Source organism: Danio aesculapii, chromosome 12 (assembly GCF_903798145.1).
Source record: "Danio aesculapii chromosome 12, fDanAes4.1, whole genome shotgun sequence".
In the NCBI taxonomy this organism is placed as follows: Eukaryota; Metazoa; Chordata; class Actinopteri; order Cypriniformes; family Danionidae; genus Danio; species Danio aesculapii.
In genome coordinates, this window is record NC_079446.1 from 46,025,575 (window position 1) to 46,051,344 (window position 25,770).

At 37.8% G+C, this 25,770-nt stretch overlaps 2 protein-coding genes across 3 annotated transcripts in view; one reads left to right on the plus strand and one right to left on the minus strand.

Annotated features, from left to right (window-relative positions):
* The window catches only part of dock1 (dedicator of cytokinesis 1), a 927,369-nt gene that overhangs the window by 568,374 nt on the left and 333,225 nt on the right, over window positions 1-25,770 (minus strand). The gene's annotated exons all lie outside the window — the stretch shown is intronic.
* Window positions 5,133-25,770, plus strand: part of c12h10orf90 (chromosome 12 C10orf90 homolog) — a 58,101-nt gene continuing 37,463 nt past the window's right edge. The window contains exons 1-4 of the mRNA XM_056470103.1: window positions 5,133-5,291; window positions 7,650-8,218; window positions 17,982-18,048; window positions 23,355-23,434. Of these exons, the coding sequence (XP_056326078.1) occupies window positions 7,658-8,218; window positions 17,982-18,048; window positions 23,355-23,434 (708 nt within the window). The 5' untranslated portion in view covers window positions 5,133-5,291; window positions 7,650-7,657. The remainder of the gene's footprint in view (window positions 5,292-7,649; window positions 8,219-17,981; window positions 18,049-23,354; window positions 23,435-25,770) is intronic.

The window sequence follows — 25,770 nt, forward strand, 5'->3', positions numbered from 1 at the left end:
AGACTCGAAGGTGAACTAATCATCATGGCTCCTATCTGCTCAGACTGTGTACATTGGTTAAGATTATATGTGACTGTCAGTATGACCGTGAATGAACCACTGACATTTGAAGACATGAAGAGGTGAGCTGAGCAAAGAGACAAAAATACCTCATAGACAAAAGAGCAGGTAAACATTGAATTTTTATTTTCTCCTTCTTATAGTATACTATTATGACTTATTTGTCGTGTGGATCAACCTTTTGGGCTCGGTGTAGATGTGTGTTTGGAAGCAATTCCGTAACATTTGAATAATATTTTGGCAAATTGAAACCAAATTAACGAAATGACTCGAAAAAAAGATTCGTTCATCTCGATGAACAAGACTCAAAGATCCGAGTCAGTAAAAATGATCCGAACAATAGTAGAGTAGCAGCTCATTAGCATTTAAAGAGACAGTCCCCAAAAACAGCATGCTCTTGCTTCTGCCCCCCAAACCTCTATCACCATCATGAAATAATAAATGAGTCAGTAGATATTGAGCTAAAAGGTCACTAAACATTCAGAAGACTTATGCTATATTGTGCAAAAGGGCATAAACGGACATGAGATGTTGTAGAAATCACTGATCTCCATTTCAATCCAGGTCTAAGGACTCTTTTTTTTTAAACAGTGCACACTATTCAGAAGCAGCATGACCGATGGGTTATTTACAGAAACACTGGGGCCTGAGCACATTCACCCTGAAGTAGCTTTAACATGTGTCTTCTGGAGAGATCATGTGGGAAGCCTGACACAAACATGAGCAAGCTCATCATCTGATGCATCTCCCTGAAGCGCTAATCACCCGGCAGCGCTAGCCGTCACATGCCCAGCTCTAAACCACGGGACACAACGGCTCTGTGTGTCAGATGTTACGCCTCTGACCCTCATCTGTGTGTGTCTTTAAATAAATTCAGAAAAGGCCATTTCTGAACATGCTCTCATTACTGTTTGTTAATAAAGCAATGTGATGGTTGCCAGAATGTTGGTGGTTGCCATGGTGTTTCTATGTGATTGTTTAGAGTGTTTTTTAGGTGTGTTGTTTTGCAGTTTCTAAGAGGAGAAGAGTTTGTTTGTTAAATAAATGTTGTTTAGTTTTTATTAGGTACACTTTACTAGTACCCAGGGTTGGCCCCATTTCTGCCTTCAGAACTGCCTTAATCCTTTCTGGAATAGATTCAACAAGATACTGGAAATATTCCTCCGAGATTTAGCTCCATATTGACATGATCGCATCACGCAGTTGATGTAGATTTGTCAGCTGCACATCCATGATGCAAATCTCCCGTCCACCACATCCACAAGGTGCTCTATTGGATTGAGCTCTGGTGATTGTGGAGGCCATTTGAGTACAGTGAACTCATTGTCATGTTCAAGGAAACCAGTCTGAGATGATTTGTGCTTTATGACATGATGTGTTATATTGCTGGAAGTAGACATCAGAAGATGGAGACACTGTGGTCATAAAGGGATGGACATGGTCAGCAACAATACTCAGGTAGGCTGTGGTGTTGACACGATGCACAATTGGTATTAATGGGTCTAAAGTGTGCCAAGAAAATATCCCCCACACCATTACACCACCACCACAAGCCTGAACCATTGATACAAGGCAGAATGGATCCATGACTTTCATGATGTTGATGCCAAATTCTGACCCTACCATCCGAATGTTGCAGCAGAAATGGAGACTCATCAGACCAGGCAACGTTCTCCAATCTTCTATTGTCCACTTTGGTGAGCCTGTGTGAATTGTAGCCTCAATTTCCTGTTCTTAGCTGACAGGAGTGGCACCCGGTTGTGGTCTTCTGCTGCTGTAGCATATCCACCTCAAAGTGTTCAGAGATGCTCTTCTGCAGACCTCGGTTGTAACGAATGGTTATTTGAGCCTTTCTATCAGCTGGAACCAATCTGGCCATTCTCCTCTGGCATCAACTTACGCCCACAGAACTGGCCGCTCACTGGATATTTTCTTCTCTGTTTGAAACATTCTCTGTAATCCCTAGAGATGGTTGTGTGTGAAAATGCCAGTAGATCAGCAGTTTCTGAAATACTCAGACCAGCCTGTCTGGTACCAACAACCATGTCACGTTTAAAGTCACTTAAATCACCTTTCATCCCCATTCTGATGCTCGGTTTGAACTGCAGCAGATCGTCTTGACCATGTCTACATGCCTAAATGCATTGAGTTGCTGCCATGTGATTGGCTGATTAGAAATATTGCGTTAATGAGCAATTGGATAGGTATACCTAATAAAGTGGCCGGTGAGTGTACAATTGTATTGATGTAATTTTTTTAATTAAGATTTATGCATTGTCTGAAAGTGGAATAAATAAACTTTCCATTGGTGTCATTTTTTTTACTTCATATTCTGATAATTTTTGGCATAAAATAAAAATCTATATTTTTAACCAAAACATTGTATTTTTGGCTATTGCCAATATACGTGTGCAACATAACACTTCAGGGCCACATATTTGTTTTGCCAGGATATTAAACGGTTGAAGTCAGAATTATTAGCCCCCCTGTTTATTTTTCCCCAATTTTGTTTAACGGAGAGAAGATTTATTCAACACATTTCTAAACATAACAGTTTTATTAACTCATTCTAATAACTGATTTATTTTATCTTTGCCATGATGACAGTAAATAATATTTGACTAGATATTTTTCAAGACACTTCTATACAGCTTAAAGTGACATTTAAGGCTTAACTAGGTTAATTAGGTTAATTAGGCAGGTTGGGGTAATTAGGCAAGTTATTGTATAATGATGGTTTGTTCTGTAGACTATCGAAAAAAAGGGGGGGGGGGGGCTAATAATTTTGACCTTTAAATGGTGTTTAAAAAATTAAAAACTGCTTTAATTCTAGCCAAAATAAAACAAATAAGACTTTCTCCAGAAGAAAGAATATTATCAGACATACTGTGAAAATTTCCTTGCTCTGTTAAACATCATTTGAAATATATTTAAAAAAGAAAAATAAATAAATCAAAGGCTGTTTAATAATTCTGATTTGTATATATTGTACATGAATATTGTTTCATCATTTGATACCCTCTATAGTTCTGCTATACTTTCTGAAAGGATTTTTTGCAGTAAATATGGTAAAAGTGAATGTTTGCTTAGGCAATCATAGCTATTATTATTACTCACATTTACAGGGCTAGTAATTTGAACTTGAAGTATTAAAAAACTGCTTCAGGAAAGTTTGTGTTAAAGGCATAAATGACTGTTAAAATTGTGCCGCTTGTTAAACAAAAATGTCCTCTCAGTTTTCTAAGTGATCAGAGTTTTGGTCTGGTGGATAATGCAAAAAAAAAAAAATTAAATCCACCTAATTTATATTGCAGGAGGAAGCCGAGCCATATCGACCAGCCTAAGTAAGCAACTACCTAGCAACCGCCCACTCTTTATCTTGTTAAAACCAGCCCCAGTGCCCCAGTGTCGAAGCAGCAAGTGCACTTGCAAAAAAAGAGACCCAGAAAAAGTTCAGATAGTTTCCTTGTTATAAAAAAAAAAGGCAGGAGATTGCATTTCCGTAAAGGCAGTAATGCGTTTCCTTATTTAAAACTGCAGATTCCTCTGTAACACTTTACAATAATGGTTCAATATTTAATGCTAGTTAATTTATTAACATTAACTTTTCATACTAATGTTGTAAAGCACTTATTATCATGGTTCAACATTACGCATTATTAAATTACAACGTTGTTCTTGTTAGTGTTAGTCACTGCAAGTTAATATGAACTAACATTATTTAAATACAAAATCACACAAACCATGAAGAAATCATCCTGCACTACAATTGATGTAGTTTTTTTGTAAAAACAAACCGTGTAATTTACTGTGAACCTGAAATATTTAGTGGCAAATATGCTTTAATAAATAAAGACGATTCAGTTTACAATAAAAAGTTAACTTTACAGTTCATATTTTCATAGCAAAAGTACTTCAACCATAAATGGACATCAATAATTGGTAGAGGCTGATATTTTAGAAATTATGGGATGTGTTGGGGGAAAAAGTATATTGACCGTGGCAGGGCCGGTGTCCTGACATTTTATCCTACCAAGATTATGCTACCGACAGTGTAGTTGAATGGTTCTGAGGTTGAGGTTAGGGCAATATTACAGCTTCATACCACACTACTCCACATTAAAATTTACACTGGGGAGCAAAATCTGATAGGTAGAAAGAAATGCCACTTGTGGAGTGTCTATTAGGCTAAGTGCAAATAGCGCACCTTGGAGCCAGTCAAGTGATTCTCACCCATCACTGTTAGATTGACAGAGACAACATAACTAAAGAGCGCAAGCAACAACTGTGTGAGCAGCGTAGCTCATAAAGCGCATGGCATCATCTTTTGACGCGAGACCAGGAGGGAACCACACTAGGAAGGAGAAACGGATATATACCGGAGACAACAGGGAAACGAGACAAATAAGTACCTTTTAGGAATTGCTCGCTATCACTGACCGTGCGAGTTTGGCCTTGTGTCTTGCGACGAGGCCGGACGCTGAGTGTTGGATGGTGAGGGACTTTAAAGTGCTGGAGTGATGATCGAGAATGACTTGCGGGTGCGGGACTGATTAGGATTCAGGTGACTGTGATCGTGCTGATTGTGGCGATTGAGAGTGGGGAGAACCTGGCCTGGCTGTGACACTAGCGACAGTAGGTGTTAAGAAATGCAGTCTATCTTGGTGGGGCAGTTAAAATGTTAACTTAAATAACGTAAACTAAAACAAAGATGAATAAATACTGTAAATAATGTATTGCTAACAGTTAGTTTATGTTAGTAAATGCGTTAATTACTTGACTATTATTTTAAAGTGTTGCCAATGTAACTATAGTGCACTTTTACCACGAAATGTGTTTCCGTATATCCCAGACAACACTGTATCTGTGTTAAAATGTAGATGAACGCTAAAAGCATTTCCAGAAGTAAACAAAACCACTCGAAGCCAGTATGTCTAAGTTGAAATAGGGGGTATTTGCTGGCTGCGGTCAAGTACACACACACACACACACACACACACACACACACAGACAAAGCCACACACATCTCTCTCCCAGTAAAAAATAGAAGTTGTTCTGTAAGTCTTTTGTTGGTTTTCGACTGGCGCACACACACATTTATAGTCATGGCTGAGAGGAGACAGCACCAGCGGCCCCACAGAAGGAGACTTGGAAGGAAAGCTGGGATTGTTTCACTGTTTTCGCCTCTTGAAGTCAGACCGTGTCGTCTTCTATAGAGCCGCGTGACACAGGTAAACAATAATGTGGATAGTGTTATGTCAGTCTGTGTGTTGCTGTCATTTGGGCATGTTTGTGCAAGATGTTTACTGGCTTTTTTGAGAGGACACAATCTGAGCTCAAAGGGATAGTTTATGCAAAAAAACCGAATATTCGGTCATTTACTCACCATTCACTTATTTTGCTGGTTGTTGGGACCCATTAGCGATGTATGTATGTATGTATTTACTCACACATACTTATTTAATTTTTATTTAATTTTAATTTTGCTTATTTAATTTTACCTATGTTTATTTTTATTTATTTTTAAACTTATTTGTTTTATTTATTTATGTTTATTTATTTTTATTTATTTATTTATGTTTGTTTGTTTTTATTTATGTTTATTTGTTTATTTTATTTATTTATTTTTTTATTTATGTTAATTTGTTTGTAATCATGTTAATTTATTGTAAGTATATTTATTTGTTACTTGTTGTTTATTTTATGTTTAATTTGTTTTTTATTTAGATGTATTTATTTTTATTTATTTGTTTATTTATTTTTATTTGTTATTTATTATATATTTTTTACTTGTTTATTTATTTATTATTTATTATTTATTTTTTACTTGTTTATTTATTTGTTATTTATTTGTTATTTTTATTTATTTATTTTTATTTGTTTATTTATTTGTTGTTTTTTTATTTATTTATGTTTATTTATTTTTATTTATGTTATTTTTATTTATTTGGTTTTTATTTTATTTGTTTAATTATTTATTTTTATGGTTTATTTTTTATTTATTTATGTTTATTTATTTGTTTATTTATTTCATTTATTTGTTTAATTTTTTTATAATAATTAAATTTTTTTTATTTATTTGTTTATTTTAATTTATTTCTTATTTCATTCATTCATTTTCTTTTCGGCATAGTCCCTTTATTAATCCGGGGTCGCCACAGCAAAATGAACCGCCAACTTATCCAGTACATGTTTTATGCAGCGGATGCCCTTCCAGCTGCAACCCATCCCTGGGAAACATCCATACTTACTCCGAACAATTTAGCCAACCCAATTCACCTGTACTGCATGTCTTTGGACTATCGGGGAAACCAGGCACCCGGAGGAAACCCACGCAAATGTGGGGAGAACATGCAAATTCCACACCGAAACGCCAACTGAACCAACTGAGCTTGCTGTGAGGCAACAGCACTACCGCCGCCATGTCACCTTGATTTCTATTTATTTATTTATTTATTTATTTATTTATTTATTTATTTATTTATTTAAATTGTATTTGTTTATTTCTTTTTTTTTTTGTTTATTTATTTAGTTTGCCAGTCAATGTGTCAGCAAGCATTTTAAAAAACATTTATTTTGTGTTCAACTAGAAAAAAAAACACACACAAGGGAGAGTAAATCATGGGTAATTAAAATGTTTGGGTGAAAAATTTTAATTAGGATGTCATTGTTAAAAAAAATGTAGCCAATACTTTATAATATTGGTAGTTATTGTTAAATAATGCATTTACAAACAATGAACAATAAAATTACTACAGTATTTACAGTATTTATTTATTTTTATAGTATCTTAATGTTAGTTAATGAAAATAAAGATTGTTAGTCCATGTTAACCCGAAGTGCATTGATTAATGCATTAGTAAATGATGAACCATAATTATATATGATGCTCAAGCTTAAAAACATTACCTACATGTCCCGTATTGTAAAGTGTTACCAAAATCTATGTTGAAAGCATTAGATAAATCTGAAAACTCAAATGAGGTCTGCAGAATGGTTGCAAACAATTTATGTGTTGAATTTAAACAAACAAATTGAGTTTAGTAATGCTTAACTTAGTTTATTTGGTCTGAATTTAAACAAACAAATTGAGTTTAGTAATGTTTAGCTTAATTTGTTTGTTTAAATTCAGACCAAATAAACTGTTTACAACCATTTAACTTAAAAACATTTAGTAAATTCAAGGAATCCTCTTTGAATCATTTTTTTCAGTGCATTTGATCATTAACTGTAATGTAATGACAACAAATATTTTTTGTTTAATTAAATTATAGGTAGTTGATTAGATTTCAACTAAATATTTATTGTTATAGAATGTTTAACTTAATATTTTAGTCAGTTTGACTGTCGTGTATTGAGAAAGATGACTCAAAGTTCATTTATTATAACAAAAAAACTTTTAGGCAGCAAGAATTCTTTAACAGGGTATTTTGAAGGATATTTTGGTGTATTTCTTAGTGGAAAATGAGAGTGAAGTGCAGTAAGCATGCTTATATGTTGACTTAATGTTGTTCTGAAAATACTGATACATTAACTGACACAAGTACTTGCTTTCTTGTGCTTAAAATCCATTTCTATGTCTTCCTCAGAGTTTATAATGGCGGACGTGAAGCCTGAGGGCTGGCGGCGGCTCCTTCAGCCTCATGATGCATCTGGCAAAAACAGCATGAGCTTCCTCCGCAGGTCCTCATCATGGAGGAGGCCTGGAGAGCGAGGTTATTATGAGGGCCCCACGGCGCAGGTGAATGAGCCCCCTCGCGGAGCTCGTCCTCAGAGCTGCATTGAAGGTGGCAGGATGGACAAATGGCTTCAAACACTAGAGAGACTTCAATCCCGCCGGCTTCAGAAACAAGTACCTGAGTTTTCCGACTGGACCGTGTCTATGCCGGCTCTCCCGAACGAAATGACAGGAAGTAACCCACTCTGTCTGGATCTGAACTCTCTTCGCAGAAAGAATCAGACACCAAGTGCTTGTTCCAGTGTTTGTGAAAGCTCCCTGAGCAGCATGGAGTCTGTTCACATTAAGCCTGTTCCCAGTGCTGAAAAAGCAAATTTCTGTGCTCTCGCTCCTGTTCGATTCGGCTGGCTGCCCATACAAAGACACGTGATCCTGACGGACGCCCCCAACAACCGACAGGACAACAGCAGGTGTCAGCAGGTGAGAAAGGATCATATCAAAATGAGTAAGTGCAGGAGAGACTCATTAGAGATACTGTAAGACTCCAGGGCTACATTTTTTGGGAGCTGTGAAATATGTCTCCAGAGGTATGTCTGCTCGCATGTTTCCTCCCCTACAAATCTACTAGAGGCCAACACGTACATTTTGACAGTCTCATATACGTTACTGGGCCATATTTTCTTATATGTGCCATTTGCACGTCCTTCTCGATAATCCACTAGAGGCCGACATGTATATTTCTGCAAATCTCAATACGTTACTGGCCCACATCTCAATTTTAGTTCACACCACATGACTTTGAATCAAGTTATCAAATCTCATTAACCTTTTCTTCACTGCATAACTTAAACATTCTGAATAAAGAGCAGCGAATAAATGAGTTAACTGGCTGCAGACTCGGTGGAGATGCAATCTGAGCTGCATCCAATGCTTTTTAATGCTCTGAGCGATGCAATCTCAGCTTGCATGATAAAGGCTACATCCAGATACTATTGGGATAAATCTCATTTCGATTTTTCGTTTGATTATGTTAAATAACATATTTTTCCTGGGAGTCTCCTGTATTTCATAGCTATCTTCCGCCACCCTCCCGTTTTGTTATTTCTCCTGGGAAACTCCTGTAATGTGTATGCTCCAATCTAGTTACAAGAAATCCCATTTTTCCATGTTTTTCCAAGTCGCCAGATATTGTATGAAACTCTTCAGCTCAAATAATTGAAAAAATATTCAAATCTTAAAGCGTTTTTTTTACCTCAATCTGGCAACATGCATTACAACCCAGTTGCGCTGTTGATTTCTGCACAGGTTATAGATCTGGGATTTGACTGAGAGTTTATTATTTATGTTTACCAAAAAAGTCTAGTTCACACCACATGACTAACCCTTGTGTACTGATGAAATTGAATTACAGATTACAAATTGTACCTCGGGCAATACGATGACTCAATGGTTTGCACTGTCGCCTCACAGAAAGAAGGCATGTCTGTTAATATTGGGATGTGAAAATAAGGGTTTACCCCCCTCCAAAAAAAAAAAAAATAAAATAAAAATTCCCAAAATGACTAAATATGTTCATCAGTAAGATGTACAATCATTATTACTATTATTATTTACAAAGCATAGTATAAATAGTATACATTAGAAAAAGCCGCAAATAAATGATCAAACAGTTTAGCCTATTTAAATGAGTAACTATTATAAAGAATTTGAATCAAGTTATCAAATCTCATTAACCTTTTCTTCACTGCATAACTTAAACATTCTGATTAAAGAGCAGCGAATAAATGAGAGGTGTCTGGCTGCAGACTCAGACTGCAGTGGAGATGCAATCTGAGCTGCATCTAATGCATCCAATTTTTAATGCTCACCCTACCCCTAACCCTACCCCTCAAAGTGACATCACTAGCTCCACTGAGTGCATTGTGTCTGACATTGCATCTCTGAGCGATGCAATCTCAGCTTGCATCATAAAGGCTGCATCCAGATACTATTGGGATAAATCTCATTTTGATTTTTCGTTCGATTACGTTAAATAACAAAGGTGTCACTGATGCATAATGAAAGCATTTGATTGCTTTCCTAACTTTTTATGCTCATTCATTTTCTTTTCGGCTTAGTCCCTTTATTAATCTGGGGTCGCCACAGCGGAATGAACCACCAACTTATCCAGCACGTTTTTACGCAGCGGATGCCCTTCCAGCCGCAACCCATCACTGGGAAACTTTTTATGCACATTTAAGACAAAATTAGTTATGTTTAAAAGAAAACCCACCAAGATCAACATGTTTAGATGTTGTTATTATTATTATTATTATATTTTTTTGTATATGTCTGTTTAAACATGCACCCAAAACCCAGTGTCCACTTTCGCTACGATTTAAATCGCCTGTACAAAATCCGTTTGAGAAACCGTGTCTATTTATAACTATGGAACTGACTTTCGTGGGAAATATTTTTATTAAATGTGAGTCCGTCTAAAATTGTAAAAATTTGATCAAAAGGAAACCTTAAACTGTTTTAGATTTTTATCTTAAATATTATCATTATTATTATTATTATTATTATTATTATTATTATTATTATTTGTGTATTTATTATTTATTGCTGTTGATTACTTTTAATTGTTAGAATATTTTTATAATTATAGAAAATTAGTATTTATAAAACGTGGTAAATTTGATCTAGCACAGAACAGACTCCCATTTAAGAGCAAAGGCAGCCCCTGGTGGTTTGGCGGTATGGGTTGCATATAGGGAGGCTCGGCTCTTTAATGTAATATTTGCCACTCTTCAGAGAAAGAATGAAAATACAGGAGAAATACGGGAAAATACCTTTACGGGATGATAGCGGGACAGAACTTTAAAATACGGGAGAATCCCAGGAAAAATCCCAGGTAGTGTATGTGTATGGGTGTTTCCCAGTACTGGATTTCAGCTGGAAGAGCATCCGCTGTGTAAAACATATGCTGGATAAGTTGGCAGTTCATTCTGCTGTAGGGACCTCTGATGAATAAAGGGATTAATCTGAAGGAAATTGATTGAATGAATGTAATTAAACCTTTTCTGAAAAAGGGAAAATCAGCAACAATCAAGAATGCATGATTGTATGCTGTCATGTCAGCATGTCTGCGTGTTGCAGTCAATAAATGTCAGTGTAATGGAAGTCAATGGGGCATAAACAGCCCCCAACATAATGAAAGGGTAGTAAATTTGCCCAGAGTGTATTGTGGATTTCTTTTTTTTTAATATTCAAAGCATTTTTCCAAAATATGTGTCCAAATATGATTTGGCGCCAAAAATCATTCCATTTGCTGAAACACAGAGAAAATTGTTGCCAATTTAAGGCTTAAAATCACCCCAGAGTGGATGAAAACATCCCCAACAGCACACAAGGGTTAAAAATGGGCAGATTGCTGTGCCGTTCAGACTACGTGACTTTATTTTGTGTCTTTAAATCATCCCTGCCAACACTCATTTTTCCTGGGAGTCTTCCGTTTTTTTATAGCCATCTCCGGCCACCCTCCCATTTTGTTATTTCTTCTATGAAACTCCTGTAATTTGTATGGTCCAATATAGTTATCAAAAATCACTTTTTGTCCATGTTTTTCAAGTTGCCAGATATTGTATGAAACTAATACAGTTGAAGAAGCATTCAAATCTGGAAGGATTTCTTACCTCAATCTGGCAACACGCGTTACAACCCAGTTGAACCCTATTGATTTTTGCATTTGCAGATGTGGGATTTGACCAATAGTTTATTTATTTTTTACCAAAAGGGTCTTGTTCAGAGGCCTAATTTAGATTTTTCTAATGCATTTGAGGCAGCATGGTGGCTCAGTGGGTAGCACTGTTGCCTCACAGCAAGAAGGTTGCTGGTTCAAGCCCCGTTGGCGTTTCTGTGTGGAGTTTGCATGTTTTCCGCGTGTTGGCGTAGGTTTTCTTCCGGGTGCTCCGGTTTCCTCCACAGTCCAAACACATGCACTTTAGGTGTGTGAATGCAAGAGTGTATGGCTGTTTCCCAGTACTGGGCTGCAGCTGGAAGGGCATCCGCTGTGTAAAACATATGCTGGATAAGTTGGCGGTTCATTCCACCATGGCAACCCCTAATGAATAAAGGGACTAAGCTAAAGGAAAATGAGTGAATGAATGAATGAATATTGATATTAATCTAATGCATTTGAATGCATTTCTTTTCATTCTTGTGTATTTATTTATTTGCCTAATGTTGTTTGGACTGAACCAAAAGTTGACATTTATTGCATGAAATTGGATTAAATATTGAAAAAAACTTTCAGAGAAGATGACTGGATGCCACTTGCAGAATTAAACATGGATAATAATGAGGTCAAGCTAGAACAACACACTTCTGTTTCCAAATATTTAGCATTAATTGTGCTTTCTAAGGCCAGCATCACTGTGAATTGTGTGATTTCCTAAATCCTGTGCTTTTGTTTTTGAAGAGAGATGCTGTTATAGAAATAGAGTCAGAACACTTAGAAATAGGCTAATCATTTCGCAGTGAAACAAAATAATAATGTCCTCATTCTCAAGTAGTCAAACAGAAAAGCATTCGGCCAAATACAGCTTCAGAATGTGTTAGACTTTCTTCATCAATGTCCAAACATTCAACATAAGTTATCCTTATTTCCTACTAAATAAAATAGGGCAATTTTTCATATTTAACTAAATAAATAAAATTAAACTGAAGTAAGCCTGGGCAGCAAGGTGGCGCAGTGGGTAGCACATTCGCCTCACAGCAGGAGGGTCGCTTCTTCAAACCTCAGCTGGGTCAGTTGTCGTTTTCTGTGTGGAGTTTGCATGTTCTCCTCATGCGCGTGGGTTTCCTCTGGGTGCTCCGGTTTCCCCCACATGTCCAAAGACATGTTGTATCGGTGAATTGGGTAAGCTAAATTGTCTGTAGTGTATGTGTGTGAATGAGTGTGTGTGGGTGTTTCCCAGTTATGGGTTGCGGCTGGAGGGGCATCCGTTGCGTAAAACGTGCTGGATAAGTTGGCGGTTCATTCTGCTGTGGCGACCCCGGATTAATAAAGGGACTAAGCCGAAAAGAAAACGATTGAACGAATGATATGATTGGCCCTGGGATAGGGTATGTATGTAATGATGGAACAGCTTGACGTTGTGTTGATGTTACCACTATGACGTCTATCATGTTGGATTTTAGTTACCATACTTGACGAAAAAAGGTCAGTATTTGACCTCAATATGACGGTGGTTTAAGATGTTGGCTTGACGTTGGATTTGGTCACTTTCCAACACAACCTAAAGTCAACCAAATGTCAACGTCATTTGACATCGTTATTGGACATCCAAATAACATTGTCCTGGTGCTAGTGACCTAAATCTAACCTAATATTAACACCTTATGATGGAATTTATATCAATTTAAACACAAATTAATTTGTTTGTTCAAATTCAGCCCATTTCAGTTGTTTGCCATCACTTAGCTTTGAACAGATTTAGTAAATCCAATGAGTGTTTTTTAGTGAACCGCACTGTATCACACATCGTTTACAGCATCAAACTTTCTTCCTCCTTAAAAAGTTGAGAAAGATTGAGTCATCCGCTCTGGAGATAAAAGCTTTCAGAGACTTTTTTTTTTTTCTTGCCACCACACAACAATCACTCTCGCCTCTCCACCTGGGAACAAATCCCAGAAAATGAACCGCCGAGCTCTCAGACCTGATTTACCTTAGCGCCGACTGATGCCAGACTCAGAGAGAATGATAGAAACCTGAAAGCAGGCGAAGAGAGAAATATCTGGATGACTGTCAAGTGCAGTATGCGAACTTCAGTGGCGGAGTGGAGATAAAACCGCTCTGTCAGCAAGCGCTCAGATCCATTCAGAGCAGATTTAGGAAGGAATAGATTCAAGCACATCCCAGCCAACAACGGGATCACAACAGTGCCCAGAGGAGAGAAATTAATCCTAAAGCATATGTGAATCAGACATCTTTCTGTCCTTTCAGTTCGGTCATATTGTGCTTAAACATCTGAACACCTACAGTTGAAGTCAGAAGTATTAGCCCCCCTGTTTATTTTTTTTTTCACCAATTTCTGTTTAACGGAGAGAAGATTTATTTTCAACACATTTCTAAACATAATAGTGTTAATAACTCATCTCTAATAACTGATTTATTTTATCTTTGCCATGATGACAGTAAATAATATCTGACTAGATATTTTTCAAGACACTTCTATACAGCTTAAAGTGACATTTAAAGGCTTAACTAGGTTAATTAGGTTAACTAGGCAGGTTAGGGTAATTAGGCAAGTTATTGTATAACGATGGTTTGTTCTGTAGACTATCAAAAAAAATTAGCTTAAAGGGGCTAATAAATTTGCCCTTAAAATGGTGATTAAAAAAATCAAAACTGCTTTTATTCTAGCCAAAATAAAACGAATAAGACTTTCTCCAGAAGAAAAAATATTATCAGACATACTGTGAACATTTCCTTGCTCCATTAAACATCATTTGGGAAATATTTAAAAAATAAAATAAAAAATTAAAAGGGGGGCTAATTGTTGGGGCACACCTTTCGTGCAGATCCTTATGTACCACCTTTTGCAGCTTCTATTCCAACAACCAGTATTTGAAAAAACGCGAGTAAGACCGAATCTTCTTTTAAAAAAGGTTTACTGAAGAAATGCAACAAAAATACAAAGTAACAATAGAATCAATATAGCTCGGCATAGCTCGGTCAAAAAACTGTGTTGCTTCCAACATCCATAACTGCAATCTGCCTTAAACGTATGAACTAACGACCTCAAGACGTATTACTGTCGGAAGCCAAAATACCAAAGTAAAAGTTTTTAAATTGTATCAATTATTAAATTATGCATTTTAGATAATAAAATCACAATGAATTCTTAATGTATTTAAATATCAATTTTCGTCATGCTTTAACCTTTTTAACTAAATTATTATCACAAATGAATTATGCATAACTGGCTCTTACACTAATAATTCTGACTTCAAATGTATGTCATGCTGAAAATCTCAATGCTGTACTTATAATTTTTTTTCTATTCAATTCAGCTTTATTTCTATCACTGAAAAAAAAAAATTCATTGGATTTACTCAATTTTTTAAGGTAAGTAGTTGCAAACAATTTATACGGGCCGAACTTAAACGAATTGAATTTAGTAATATCCAATTGAATTTAAGTTCAGCCCCTATTAATTGTTTGCAACCACTTACTTAAAAAAATGTTGTAAATCCAATGAATCTTTATTTTTTTTTCAGTATCTAGCGCTTTTTATGATGGAGATTGTGTCAAAGCGGCTTAACATACAGTACATTGTACAAAAAATATTCGGATATTAGCAGTTTTCTGAATTTTGCCATTGATCCTAGCATGCACACAACGTCGTTATTAAGATGTTAATATTGGGTTAGATTTAGGTCATGACATCAGATGACCAAAGTTCAATATCTAGCCAGCGTCTAAGGACAACATCATTTTGATTTCAAATAACGACATCAAATGACGTTGATATTTGGTCAATTTTAGATTGATTTTACGTAATATTGGCATCAAATACTGACATTAATTTGTCAGCTATGGCAACCAGAATCCAACGTCTGTTAGATGTCATAGTGGTAACGTCCACACAACGTCAATCTGAAGCATAAGATGTTAATATTTTGTTGTTTTTAGGGTGGATGTTGGACATTGAGCCTGATGTTGGGTTCTGATGTCAACTCAATTTTAATTTCCATACAAAATGCGTCACGTCCCCACAATGTTGGTGTACGTCAATCTGAAGTCATGTAGACGTCCTGTGCCAGCTGAGACGTTTTTATTTTTTTATTTTCCCCCATTTACTTTTGCTTTTGAATTGCATTATGGGATCTTGATCTTTCTTCCAACAACTTGTTTTACCTTGAAAAGTTAGAAAAAGTGACTTTTATGAACATTTTTAATAGTTTAAAGTGCTATATTGTCTGGGTTGGTGTTGTATATTATAGTCAGAACACTTGAAATAAACTGCCAGTACATTTTCTGTTATTTTTATTTATGATTTATTTCTCTATATATTGTTTCTTATACATTATATTATTATTTTAAACTACTAAAATGTCAATAAAAGTCACTTTGTTAGACTGTAGAGTTGAATTCTCAACATCAAAAGTCGACAGAGCAGAGATCAACATCCCATACCAAAGCGGTAACTATACATACATTAATTTTCCTTTGGCTTAAGCAGGTCGCACACCAGAAGCGCCACGCAGCGCCATACATTTCAGAATTCTAAATCTAGGTTTCTATCAGGGTAAGTCAGGGCACCCAGCCACGACTATCTGTATAGTTCCGTTTAAAATAGCATGCGAATGTGCGCGTCTGGTGTGCGATACTTTCAACTGTCATGTGGTGCGTGACGGCCTTAAGTCTCCATTTCAGAGTTCGCCACAGCGGAATTCCAGCATATGTTTTACACAGCGGATGCTGAAACCCAGTACTGGGAAATGCCAATAGATAGGGAAGGGAAACCCACGCCAACATGGGGAGAACATGCAAACTCCACACAGAAATGGCAACTGACCCAGCCGGGACTCGAACCAGAGACCTTCTTGCTGTGAGGTGACTGTGCTAACCACTGAGCCACTGTGTTGTCCTCCTAACTAAACATATACTATGTTTTTTTTTTTCACATTCACAAGTGTTTTCCATATTGAGTCCTTATAAGATGAATTTGAATTACTCGTTTCCACTGACTGGTACAGTACGGTACGGTTCGAGTCGGTACGGGTCACCTTTATCAGGCTTGCGTTTCCACTACCAAGGATACCCTTTTGGTGGGCGTGGTGTATGAAAGCGAAACCGCTCGCGCTTTCAGACTGGCTCGTAAAAAAACGAAGGGACACAGGGTAAATCTGCTCTTCTTTTTGGCTTTGTGAGGTTTGTTTGAGCCCGGGTCGACCATGGCTTGTTATTATATGTATATAAAATTCCCCTTCTCACTATTATCATCAATATTATTACTTTTAATTTTGTTATCATTATTATTAGTACTGTCCTGACTTGTCCTGTTATCCCCTCATTTTCATTATTACAAGTATTTCTACCATTGTCATTATTCAGGTTGCTGTAGTTGTAGTAGTAGTAGTGGTTGAAGTTGTAGTTTGGGTTTTTGAAGTAGTAGTTGAAGTAGTAGATGTCGTTGGTATAGTGGTATCAGAAGTAGTGGATGTGTAGTAGTAGTAGTCGTTGTGTGTGTAGTAGTATCAGAAGCAGTAGACGTTGTTGATGTAGATGTTGTAGTAGCAGTCATTCCTGTAGTAGTATCAATAGTAGATGTAGTAGTAGTATCAGTGGTAGTAGTCGTTGTAATAGGTTCAGTAGTAGTACACATTGTAGGAGTAGTAGTGGTTGTGGATGTAGTAGCAGTGGTAATAGTTGTAGCATTAGAAACTCTCTGTAGTAGTAGTAGTTGGTGTAGTATTTGGGATTTATTTTTATTATTATTATTTTTATTATTGTAGTGGTTGTTGTTAATGATTATTACTGTTGTCCTTTCTTGCTTGTTTACTGTCATTATTACTATCATTACATCACTAGCATTGTTGTCACTCCTTATATAAGTTACTTGCTTCATTTAGTGACTGTCATTGTTCCTTTTGTATGTACTCTGACCTGTTTACCATGTTACCTTTACACACACACACACAAACACACGCACCTGCCGGTACTTGATTGTATTGTTGTTATTTTTTGTATTTTTGTTATTGTTTCATTTTCTTTGTATTTGCATTATCTCAAATTGTGTACCTTTTGTATATTCTAATAAATAAATAAAAAATTCCACTGTAATCTCTCGGCTGTGTGTGTATTTTAAACATGGCGGTTCCTTTGTTTTCATTCTGGCTTGTTGCGTAAGTGAGTGACGTATCTCTGTAAACCAATAGCGTTCAGCTGCGTGTCTAGCTCCGCCTTTTGGTACCCTTTCGAAAAGGTGCCGAAAAAGTGATACAGTTCGGTACGCCTTTTGACAGTGGAAACGGCCATAAAAACGCACTGAACCAAACCGTACCGTACCACTGAGTGGAAACGGGCCATAAGTAAAGCCTCCGGTGCATATGAAGAGAAGAGTGTCTATCAAGCCCACTCACATGTGTTTTTCTACAGATATGCAGTGATTTTAAGAAAGTGTCTGGTGCATATAATGAGTGTGTTTTCTACAGGTGGTATTAACTAAAGTCCATGTGTGTGTTTTCACTGCAGAAACTGAAGTCTCCCATTACTCCAGTGTTGCTCAGCTCTCCTGCCAAACACAGACCAAGACCAATCGGTACGTATAAAATAAAACAGATCTAAAATGACATATCACATTTCTGAATGAAGTTCTTGGCGAAATGCAGCAGTGGTTTATGTTCGGAGCTTTACACGAAGGTGCTGTGAAACACCATCTGCAGTGAAATTCAAGCTGTGCGTGTAATTAATGTTTTCAAAGATGTTCTGCAGAAGCACAAAGTGAAGGAGATGCCATTATTATTGACTGTACATTAGTCTTAGACAAGTGTTAGTTAATGGATTGTTAATAGCACGTTTTGATATCTGTGATGAGTTCCTGTAGTCTGATAGCAGCAGATTATTGGGATTCAGAAATGTATCGTTTGGCTTTAGAAGCAGATTGGTTGGAGTTTGTGTCAGTGGAGTGTCCTCTGGTTTTGTGTGTGTTTGGTGTTTTCCTTTTCTCAGCGGTGCTGGGATCTTTCTCTGGGTCTGACAGCAGGAGACGAGCGTATAATGATGCTCACAGCGTCACTGTAATTACAGCACAGAGAACAGGATTCAAGAGTCAAGAGAAGAAGAGGAGAGCAGGAGGCAGTCGTGCAGGAAACACCAGCTCTTGTTTACATCACGACTGGCTGGGAATTTCTCTCGTCTTTTTCTTTTTTTTTTTCCCACCAGTTATCAGTTCCAGATGGTGGGAGACTCTGACAGGACATGAGCGCCATGCTGATCAGAGAGAGAGTGTGTGTGTGTGTGTGTGTGTGTGTGTGTGTGTGTGTGTGTGTGTGTGTGCGTGTGTGTGCGTGTGCGTGCGTGCGTGCGTGCGTGCGTGTGTGTGTGTGTGTGTGTGTGTGCGCGCGCACGCGTGAACATAATGTGAGTGACTGAGGGTCAGTGGCAGACACTTGCTGCTTGTTTCTCTCTCTGGATCCCACTGTGTTTTCAGATCCCCTGCCTGTCCCAAAATAGTGTCAGAAAATAGATGATTTTAAAGAGATGTGTTAAGGACATTCAGATTTCAGCCTTTTTTCCAGCTTTTTTTAATTTCACAGATTCCGTGTATATTCTGTGTGCAAACCTCTATCAGCTTTGGGATTTTTAAATGATTTGTTCAAAATTTTAAATGCATACTTTAAATATTACGATGTGGGACCATCCTCCTGCAGGCCCACTACCTGCAAGGGGAGCCATAAGGCACCGGTGCAATGTGGAAGGGGTGGTGGTTGAAGGTTAGGACCACCACAACCCAGTCGTCAGGCACAGAAACTGGCTCTTGGGACATGGAATGTCACCTTACTGGGAAGGAGGGATCCCGAGCTTGTGCAGGAGGTGGAACGGTACCGACTTGACCTCCTAGCACAACTGGGGCTCTGGAACTCAACTTCTTGAGAAGGGCTGTACTTTCTTCATCTCTGGAGTTGCTATTATTATTATTATTATTATTATTATTATTATGCAATGAATTGTGCAGAGTTTCTGTGTTTTTTTAGTTGCAGTGTTTACTTGCCCTCGCCTCCCTCGCCATAGTAAGCTACCGCGACACAGTGCATTTGAGATAAATGACTTCAGTATGTAATAACTGGTTATGATCTAATACTGAACCGATACTGAATTGTCCGAATTTGTTTGTTTGTTTGTTTTTTTGTTAATTTGTTTGATTGTTGGGTTATTTATTTATGGTTTGTTTGTTTATTTGTTTGATTTGTTTGTTAGGTTATTTTTTGTTTATTTGTTTGATTGTTTGTTTATTTGATTGTTAGTTTGTTTGGATATTCATTTATTGTTTGTTTGTTTGTTTATTCATTTTTGTTCATTTGTTTGATTGTTTGTTGGGTCATTTATTTATTGTTTGTTTATTTCTTTGTTTTTTAGTTTGATTGTTAGGTTATTTTTTGTTTGTTTTTGTTTATTTGTTTCATTGTTAGGTTATTTTTTGTTTGTTTGTTAGGTTGTTTGTTTATTTATTTGATTGTTTGTTAGTTCGTTGGGATATTTATTTATTGTTTGGTTGTTGATTCATTTTTGCTTATTTGTCTGATTGTTGGGTTATTTATTGTTTGTTTGTTTATTTATTTTTGTTTGTTTGATTGGTTGTTTATTTGTTTATATATTTGATTGTTTGTTTGGTTTATTTATTTATTGTTTGTTTGTTTGTTTGTTTATTTTTGTTTGTTTGATTGGTTGTTAGGTTATTTATTCATTTGTTTGTTTATATATTTGATTGTTTGTTTAGTTTATTTATTTATTGTTTGTGTGTTTGTTTGTCATTTGTTTATTCATTTATTTTTGTTATTTGATTGTTCTTTAGTTTATGTTATTTAAAACACCATGTGACCTTTAGGCAGTTTGTCAAACCCACTCACCTGTGTAAAGCACACTCAGAATTGCACAGTATTTCAATATTTTCCCAGAAAGAAAGTATCTGGTGCATATGGAGAGAAAAGTAGCATTTTCAAGCTGTGGGTAAAGTGTGTATACTAACTCACAGTAACTTTTAGGCATGTTTAGATTTTGGGGTCAAAAAACATTTGGATTCAACGTTCAGACTGGAATAATGTTTGATATGTTGACCCAAAAACTCTGCAAAATCCTGACGTGCCACTGTGACACACAACACCTGAGCGGCTGACAGGAGTGTGTGCCGCTCTGCCCTGCGCAAAGAGAGCATGCTGCTATAATAGCTGCCTGTCAGGTGTGAGCTGCCAGTGTGAAGTGCGATTACTTGCCTAAAAAAACACGGCAAGAAATAGTTCTCCTGGCAGCTCGGCTGTCAGACAATGGCATGACCGCGTCTCCATGGCAACCCTGACAAAGAACAATCCATCACGGCCAGGGTGGCGCAGCGGTGCCCGTCAGAATCAGATCCTGGAGTCTGGATGGCACCTGTAAGTGGTGCAGGTTAAGTTGGTTTAAGCAGACATATACAGTTGAAATCTGAATTATTAGCACTGCTGAATTATTAGCCCTCCTGTATATTTTCCCCCTCCATTTCTGTTTAACGGAAAGTTTTTTTAACACATTTCTAAACATAAACAAATTTCTAATTACTGATTTCTTTAATTTTTGCCATGATGAAAATAAAGCTCTACTGGGGCAAGGGCACCCCGACTCATCATCTCTCCATTCTGCTTCATACAAAAAGAATCTACGTTACAAGAGCCATGTTTAGTCAAAATAAGAAGATCATCATCATATTACTAAAACATCACTGCGTGCCAACAACTCTGCATTAAAGGTATTTACCAACCCAGGCTCATTCGGAAAATGTACCTCTATATACATTTCTGGAGAGCACCAAATATGTCCCAGGAGCTACATTGTTCCACCAGAGGCCACTGTGTACATTTTTTGAGATCTCAAATTTCTCTCACGAATGCCATTCACGCCTGCTGTTCTCACCTAAGTCCATCTGACCCACCCTCTTCCTTCCCTAAACCCAACCAATAGTGTTTTCAAAAGCACTGATTAACCCACCCAACCACTTCCATAAATACAATCGACAGTGTTTTCAAAAGCAATCCAGAAATTGAAAAGCCCTCACCTGATTTTTACCACATTTTCAGATTTTATCATATTATCACCCTGCTATTATTTAATTTTTTGGCTTCTGTTTTCGTCTTACCTGCTTTCGGATGAGTCTGTGGAGTTGCAGACGAAAGTAAAGCGTGGGGTGGGGGGGGTTGTGTGTTGTCTGGAGGATTTTCTGTTGGGCCCCTAATAGTACCTCTGGTGGCCTCACAACGATGTGGGCCTTTAGGATCGTCTTGGGGTGGGGGGGGGGGTGTCACAGACGAAAGTCAGGAGTGGGGTGGGGTGGTTGGGGGATTTTCTGGTGGGCCCCTAATAGTGCCTCTGGTGGCCTCAAAACGACGTAGGCCCTTAGAATCATCCTAACTTCCTCATCCTCCCCCACCCCCAAAAGGAGGCAAGCGGTCAGCTGGTAAGAGTGAGAAGGACCGGCGTCATACCGCCCAGTAGTGTTCATTTTAAAGGTGAAATGTAGCTCTACACTTTCAGAATGAGCCCGTGTTGGTTTCATAATTTATGAGCAGCGCACTTTTTTTTTGTGTGTATATTTAACAACCAGGATTCATACCGGGAGCAGCGCGGCATGCAGGAGCAGTTTTTTTCGATTAAATTTCATCTCTTTAGCTCACAGGTGTCAATTCCAGTTCCTGGACGGCCACAGCTCTGCACAGTCTAGTTTCAACTCTAATTAAACCCACCTAATCAAACTAATTGAGTCCTTCAGGCTTGTTTGAAACCTACAGGTAAAGCTGCGGTCACACTGGGCTTTTCCTCCCATAGACTTCCATTCATACACACACGAATGCGTCAGACCGGAAACGCAGGGTCATGCGTTAAGTTTCGCAGTTCGCTGCGGTGCAAAGTTCAAGCTTGGTGAACTCTGACCTGCGAAATCGCATCACTTGACTGCGTGAGACCAATCGAGGATCGAAACATGAGCTCTCTGGACAGAAATTTAAAACATGGAGCAAATCGCTCGCTTTTTTAAATGTCTAATCATCTTGTTTAATCCTGCCCCTTTACACAGCAACGTACGACAGAATTTCGCATGCTCAAACTCTAGTGTGACCTTAGCTTAAGGGTGTTGAATCAGGATTGGAACTAAACTGTGTAGAGCTGCGGTCCTCCAGGAACTGGAATTGACACCTGTGCTTTAGCTGGTTGTACATAACGTCTTTATTCTTGAATTACCACCCTTAATAGTACACTTACAAATAAGGTAAATCATAACTCAAAGCATTTACTGGGGCACTGCTGATTTTTACTGGGGCACATGCCCTACTAAATGGTGTCTAGCATAGCAATGCCCCTGATACTAGTATTCAGCCTAAAATGCAAGTTAAAGGCTTAAATAGGTTAATTAGGTTAAATTAGGGTACTTTAAAAACATCATTATATAACAATGGTTTGTAAACAATCAAATATATTACTTTATGGGGCTAATATTATTGACCTTAAAATGGTTCATAAAAAATTTTAAACTGCTTTTATTCTAGCCGAAATAAAACAAATAAGACTTTCTCCAGAAGAAAAAATATTATCAGACATACTGTGAAAATTTCCTTCCTCTGTTAAACATCATTTGTGTAATATTTGACAAAGAAAAAGAAAAAATGGGCTAATAATTTTGGCTTCAGCTGTATGTTGACAGTGTAAACACACACGCAGCAGGAACATCAGCGTTATGACACAGGAGTGGCAGGAAACCCTTCTGTGTTTACATCATAGCAGAAAGACGCAGATTGCATCTCCCTCTCTCTCTAGTTTTCTTCTTTATTTTCCTAATGAGAGACTCAAAGAACGCAGCTCAAAGTGGACTTGTGTTTCATTCAGATGGAGAACCCAAGAGAGCTGACCCTGCAGGCTTCAGATACTGGAGGACAGCTGAAAAAAACACACCAGTTCTCCAGCAGGTCAGTTTCGCTGTCAAATACATGTGGTTTATGGGGTCAAAGATGAGATCAGGTTAAACTATCTGTTACTGTTTGTACTTGGTGTAAACAACATCCTGTTGGTTATTGTTTTGACGTAGTGCAAACAATACTTTTTATACTCTACTACAGTCAATCTATCTGCCTGCCTGTCAGTCTGCCTGTTTGCCTGCCTGCCTATCTATCTATATATCTGTCTGTCTGTATTGACATTTATCCCAGTTGTAAAAGCAACAAATAATAACTAGACTTCAGGTTGCCCGCATGGACCCAAGATTCTCAGAGAAATCAGTCAAGTTTGGTGAAGGAAAAATCATGGTTTGGGATTACATTCAATATAGGGGCGAGAGATATGCAGAGTGGATGGCAACATCAACCGCCTGAGGTGTCAAGACATTTGTGCTGCCCATTACATTACAAACCACAGGAGAGGGCAAATTCTTCAGCAGGATAGCGCTTCTCATACTTCAGCCTCCACATCAAAGCTCCTGAAAGCAAAGAAGTTCAAGCTGCTCCAGGATTGGCCAGCCCAGTCACCATGCATGAACGCTATTGAGTATGTCTAGGGGTAAGATGGAGGAGGCATTGAAGATGAATTCAAAGAATATTGATGAACTCTGGGAGTCCTGCATGAACGCTTTCTTTGCCCATCCATCCATCCATCCATCCATCCATCCATCCATCCATCCATCCATCCTGTTTGTTTAACACTGAAGTTGTCATGTAGATGTTCATGAAGCTCTAAGCAAAAATTAGAAATCTATGATCAACTATGCCTGCGTTGTGCTCCTGTTCCTCAGCTGTCTTTCTCTCAGAAACGCTGTAATTGCTCTTTAGGTTACATGCATAATTTCAGATGGCCTTCATACAAATCACCCTCAACGGGACAAGCTGTTGCTCTGAATTAAACCGAACACCTTGTGTTGTTTATATCGGTAGAAAATGTTCTCTGAATAAATGTCTGTGTGTCTGCTTATTGCACTGTTTGCTTCAGGCAACTTCTCTGCATCATTTTTTTACAGCTTGAAACATGATATTTTTTCAGGATATTTTTGATGAATGCGTTTAATTAAAATAGAAGTATAATAAATAGAGTTCAGGCTAAAATGAAACATTAAAGATGCTGTATGTAAGTTTTTGACTCTTCTAAAGCATAAAAATACCATAATATGTTTGCAGATATTTCAGAAACATGCTAAGTAAACATTCTTGTTTATCTGAAAAACAATGTTAAAGTCAGATATTCTGCTTTGGAAATATGCGTTGCATGCCAGAACAGAAGCTTTGTTTTGGTTCTTTTAACCCGCCCACTGCCACTTTAGCCAATTATATTTCAGCACCCCGGGTTGCCTTGGTGGAAAACAGCGTATTTCATTCATTCATTAAAGGGCACATAGTTTACCTCTTTTTTTATGATGTAATATTAATATTATGGTTGTTCTGAGTGTGCCAGTTTAGGTTCAGTTTAAAACACAATTCAGATATTTTTATTATAATGTGTTAAAAAGTGTCATGTTGGGGGCGTGTCCACAGTTCGCTGATTTAGGGGTGTGTTGCTTCACATGTAGACTAGTTTCGGCTTCCCGCCCAACGTAACAAGGGGGTGGGGCCATGAGCTCACCCGCTCTGTGTTTGCAACACAGACAGGCAGACTGAGAGAAGGAGAGGATCCGCATTCAGTCGTACATGTACGACTCTGACATAGACCAAGCAGAGAGTACAAAATCATATGTGTCTTTGTACAGTTTTACAGCCAACTGTGTGCTAGTTTCAAGTGCCGAGCTTGTACACAGAAACTAATAACCACGCACACTGAATTAACTTTGACTGAGGCACCGGATGCGCCGCTCGAAGCCGAGACACGGCACACCAGACACTCACTGTGGCGCGGCAGATACATGAAGTGTCCAGAATCGTTGCGCCACGCATTTTTGAATTCTAAACATAGGTTTCTGCAGCGGTCCGCGACGCCCAGCCGTCGACTTGAGTGTACCCTGATAGAAACCGATGTTTAGAATTCTAAAACGCATGCTAGTTAAGATCACAGGGAGCTTCTGGGATCGCGAGAAATGCAAACGGCTGAAGTATAAGGTAGACTCAATGAGAAGTACACATGTTTGCAAACCTTCCTAAAGATACAACCAATAATTCCGATTAGAGCGATAATGTGGAGAATATTGATCTTGTGTTGAGCCCAATGAGCCTTGCATCTAAAAATAGAGCTAGCGTGTTCCTTTAGTGATCTCGCTTCGACTCACGCTGAAAATGGCGGACGTGAATCAACAAACTGAGGATATGATGACGCGCCTGTCAATCAA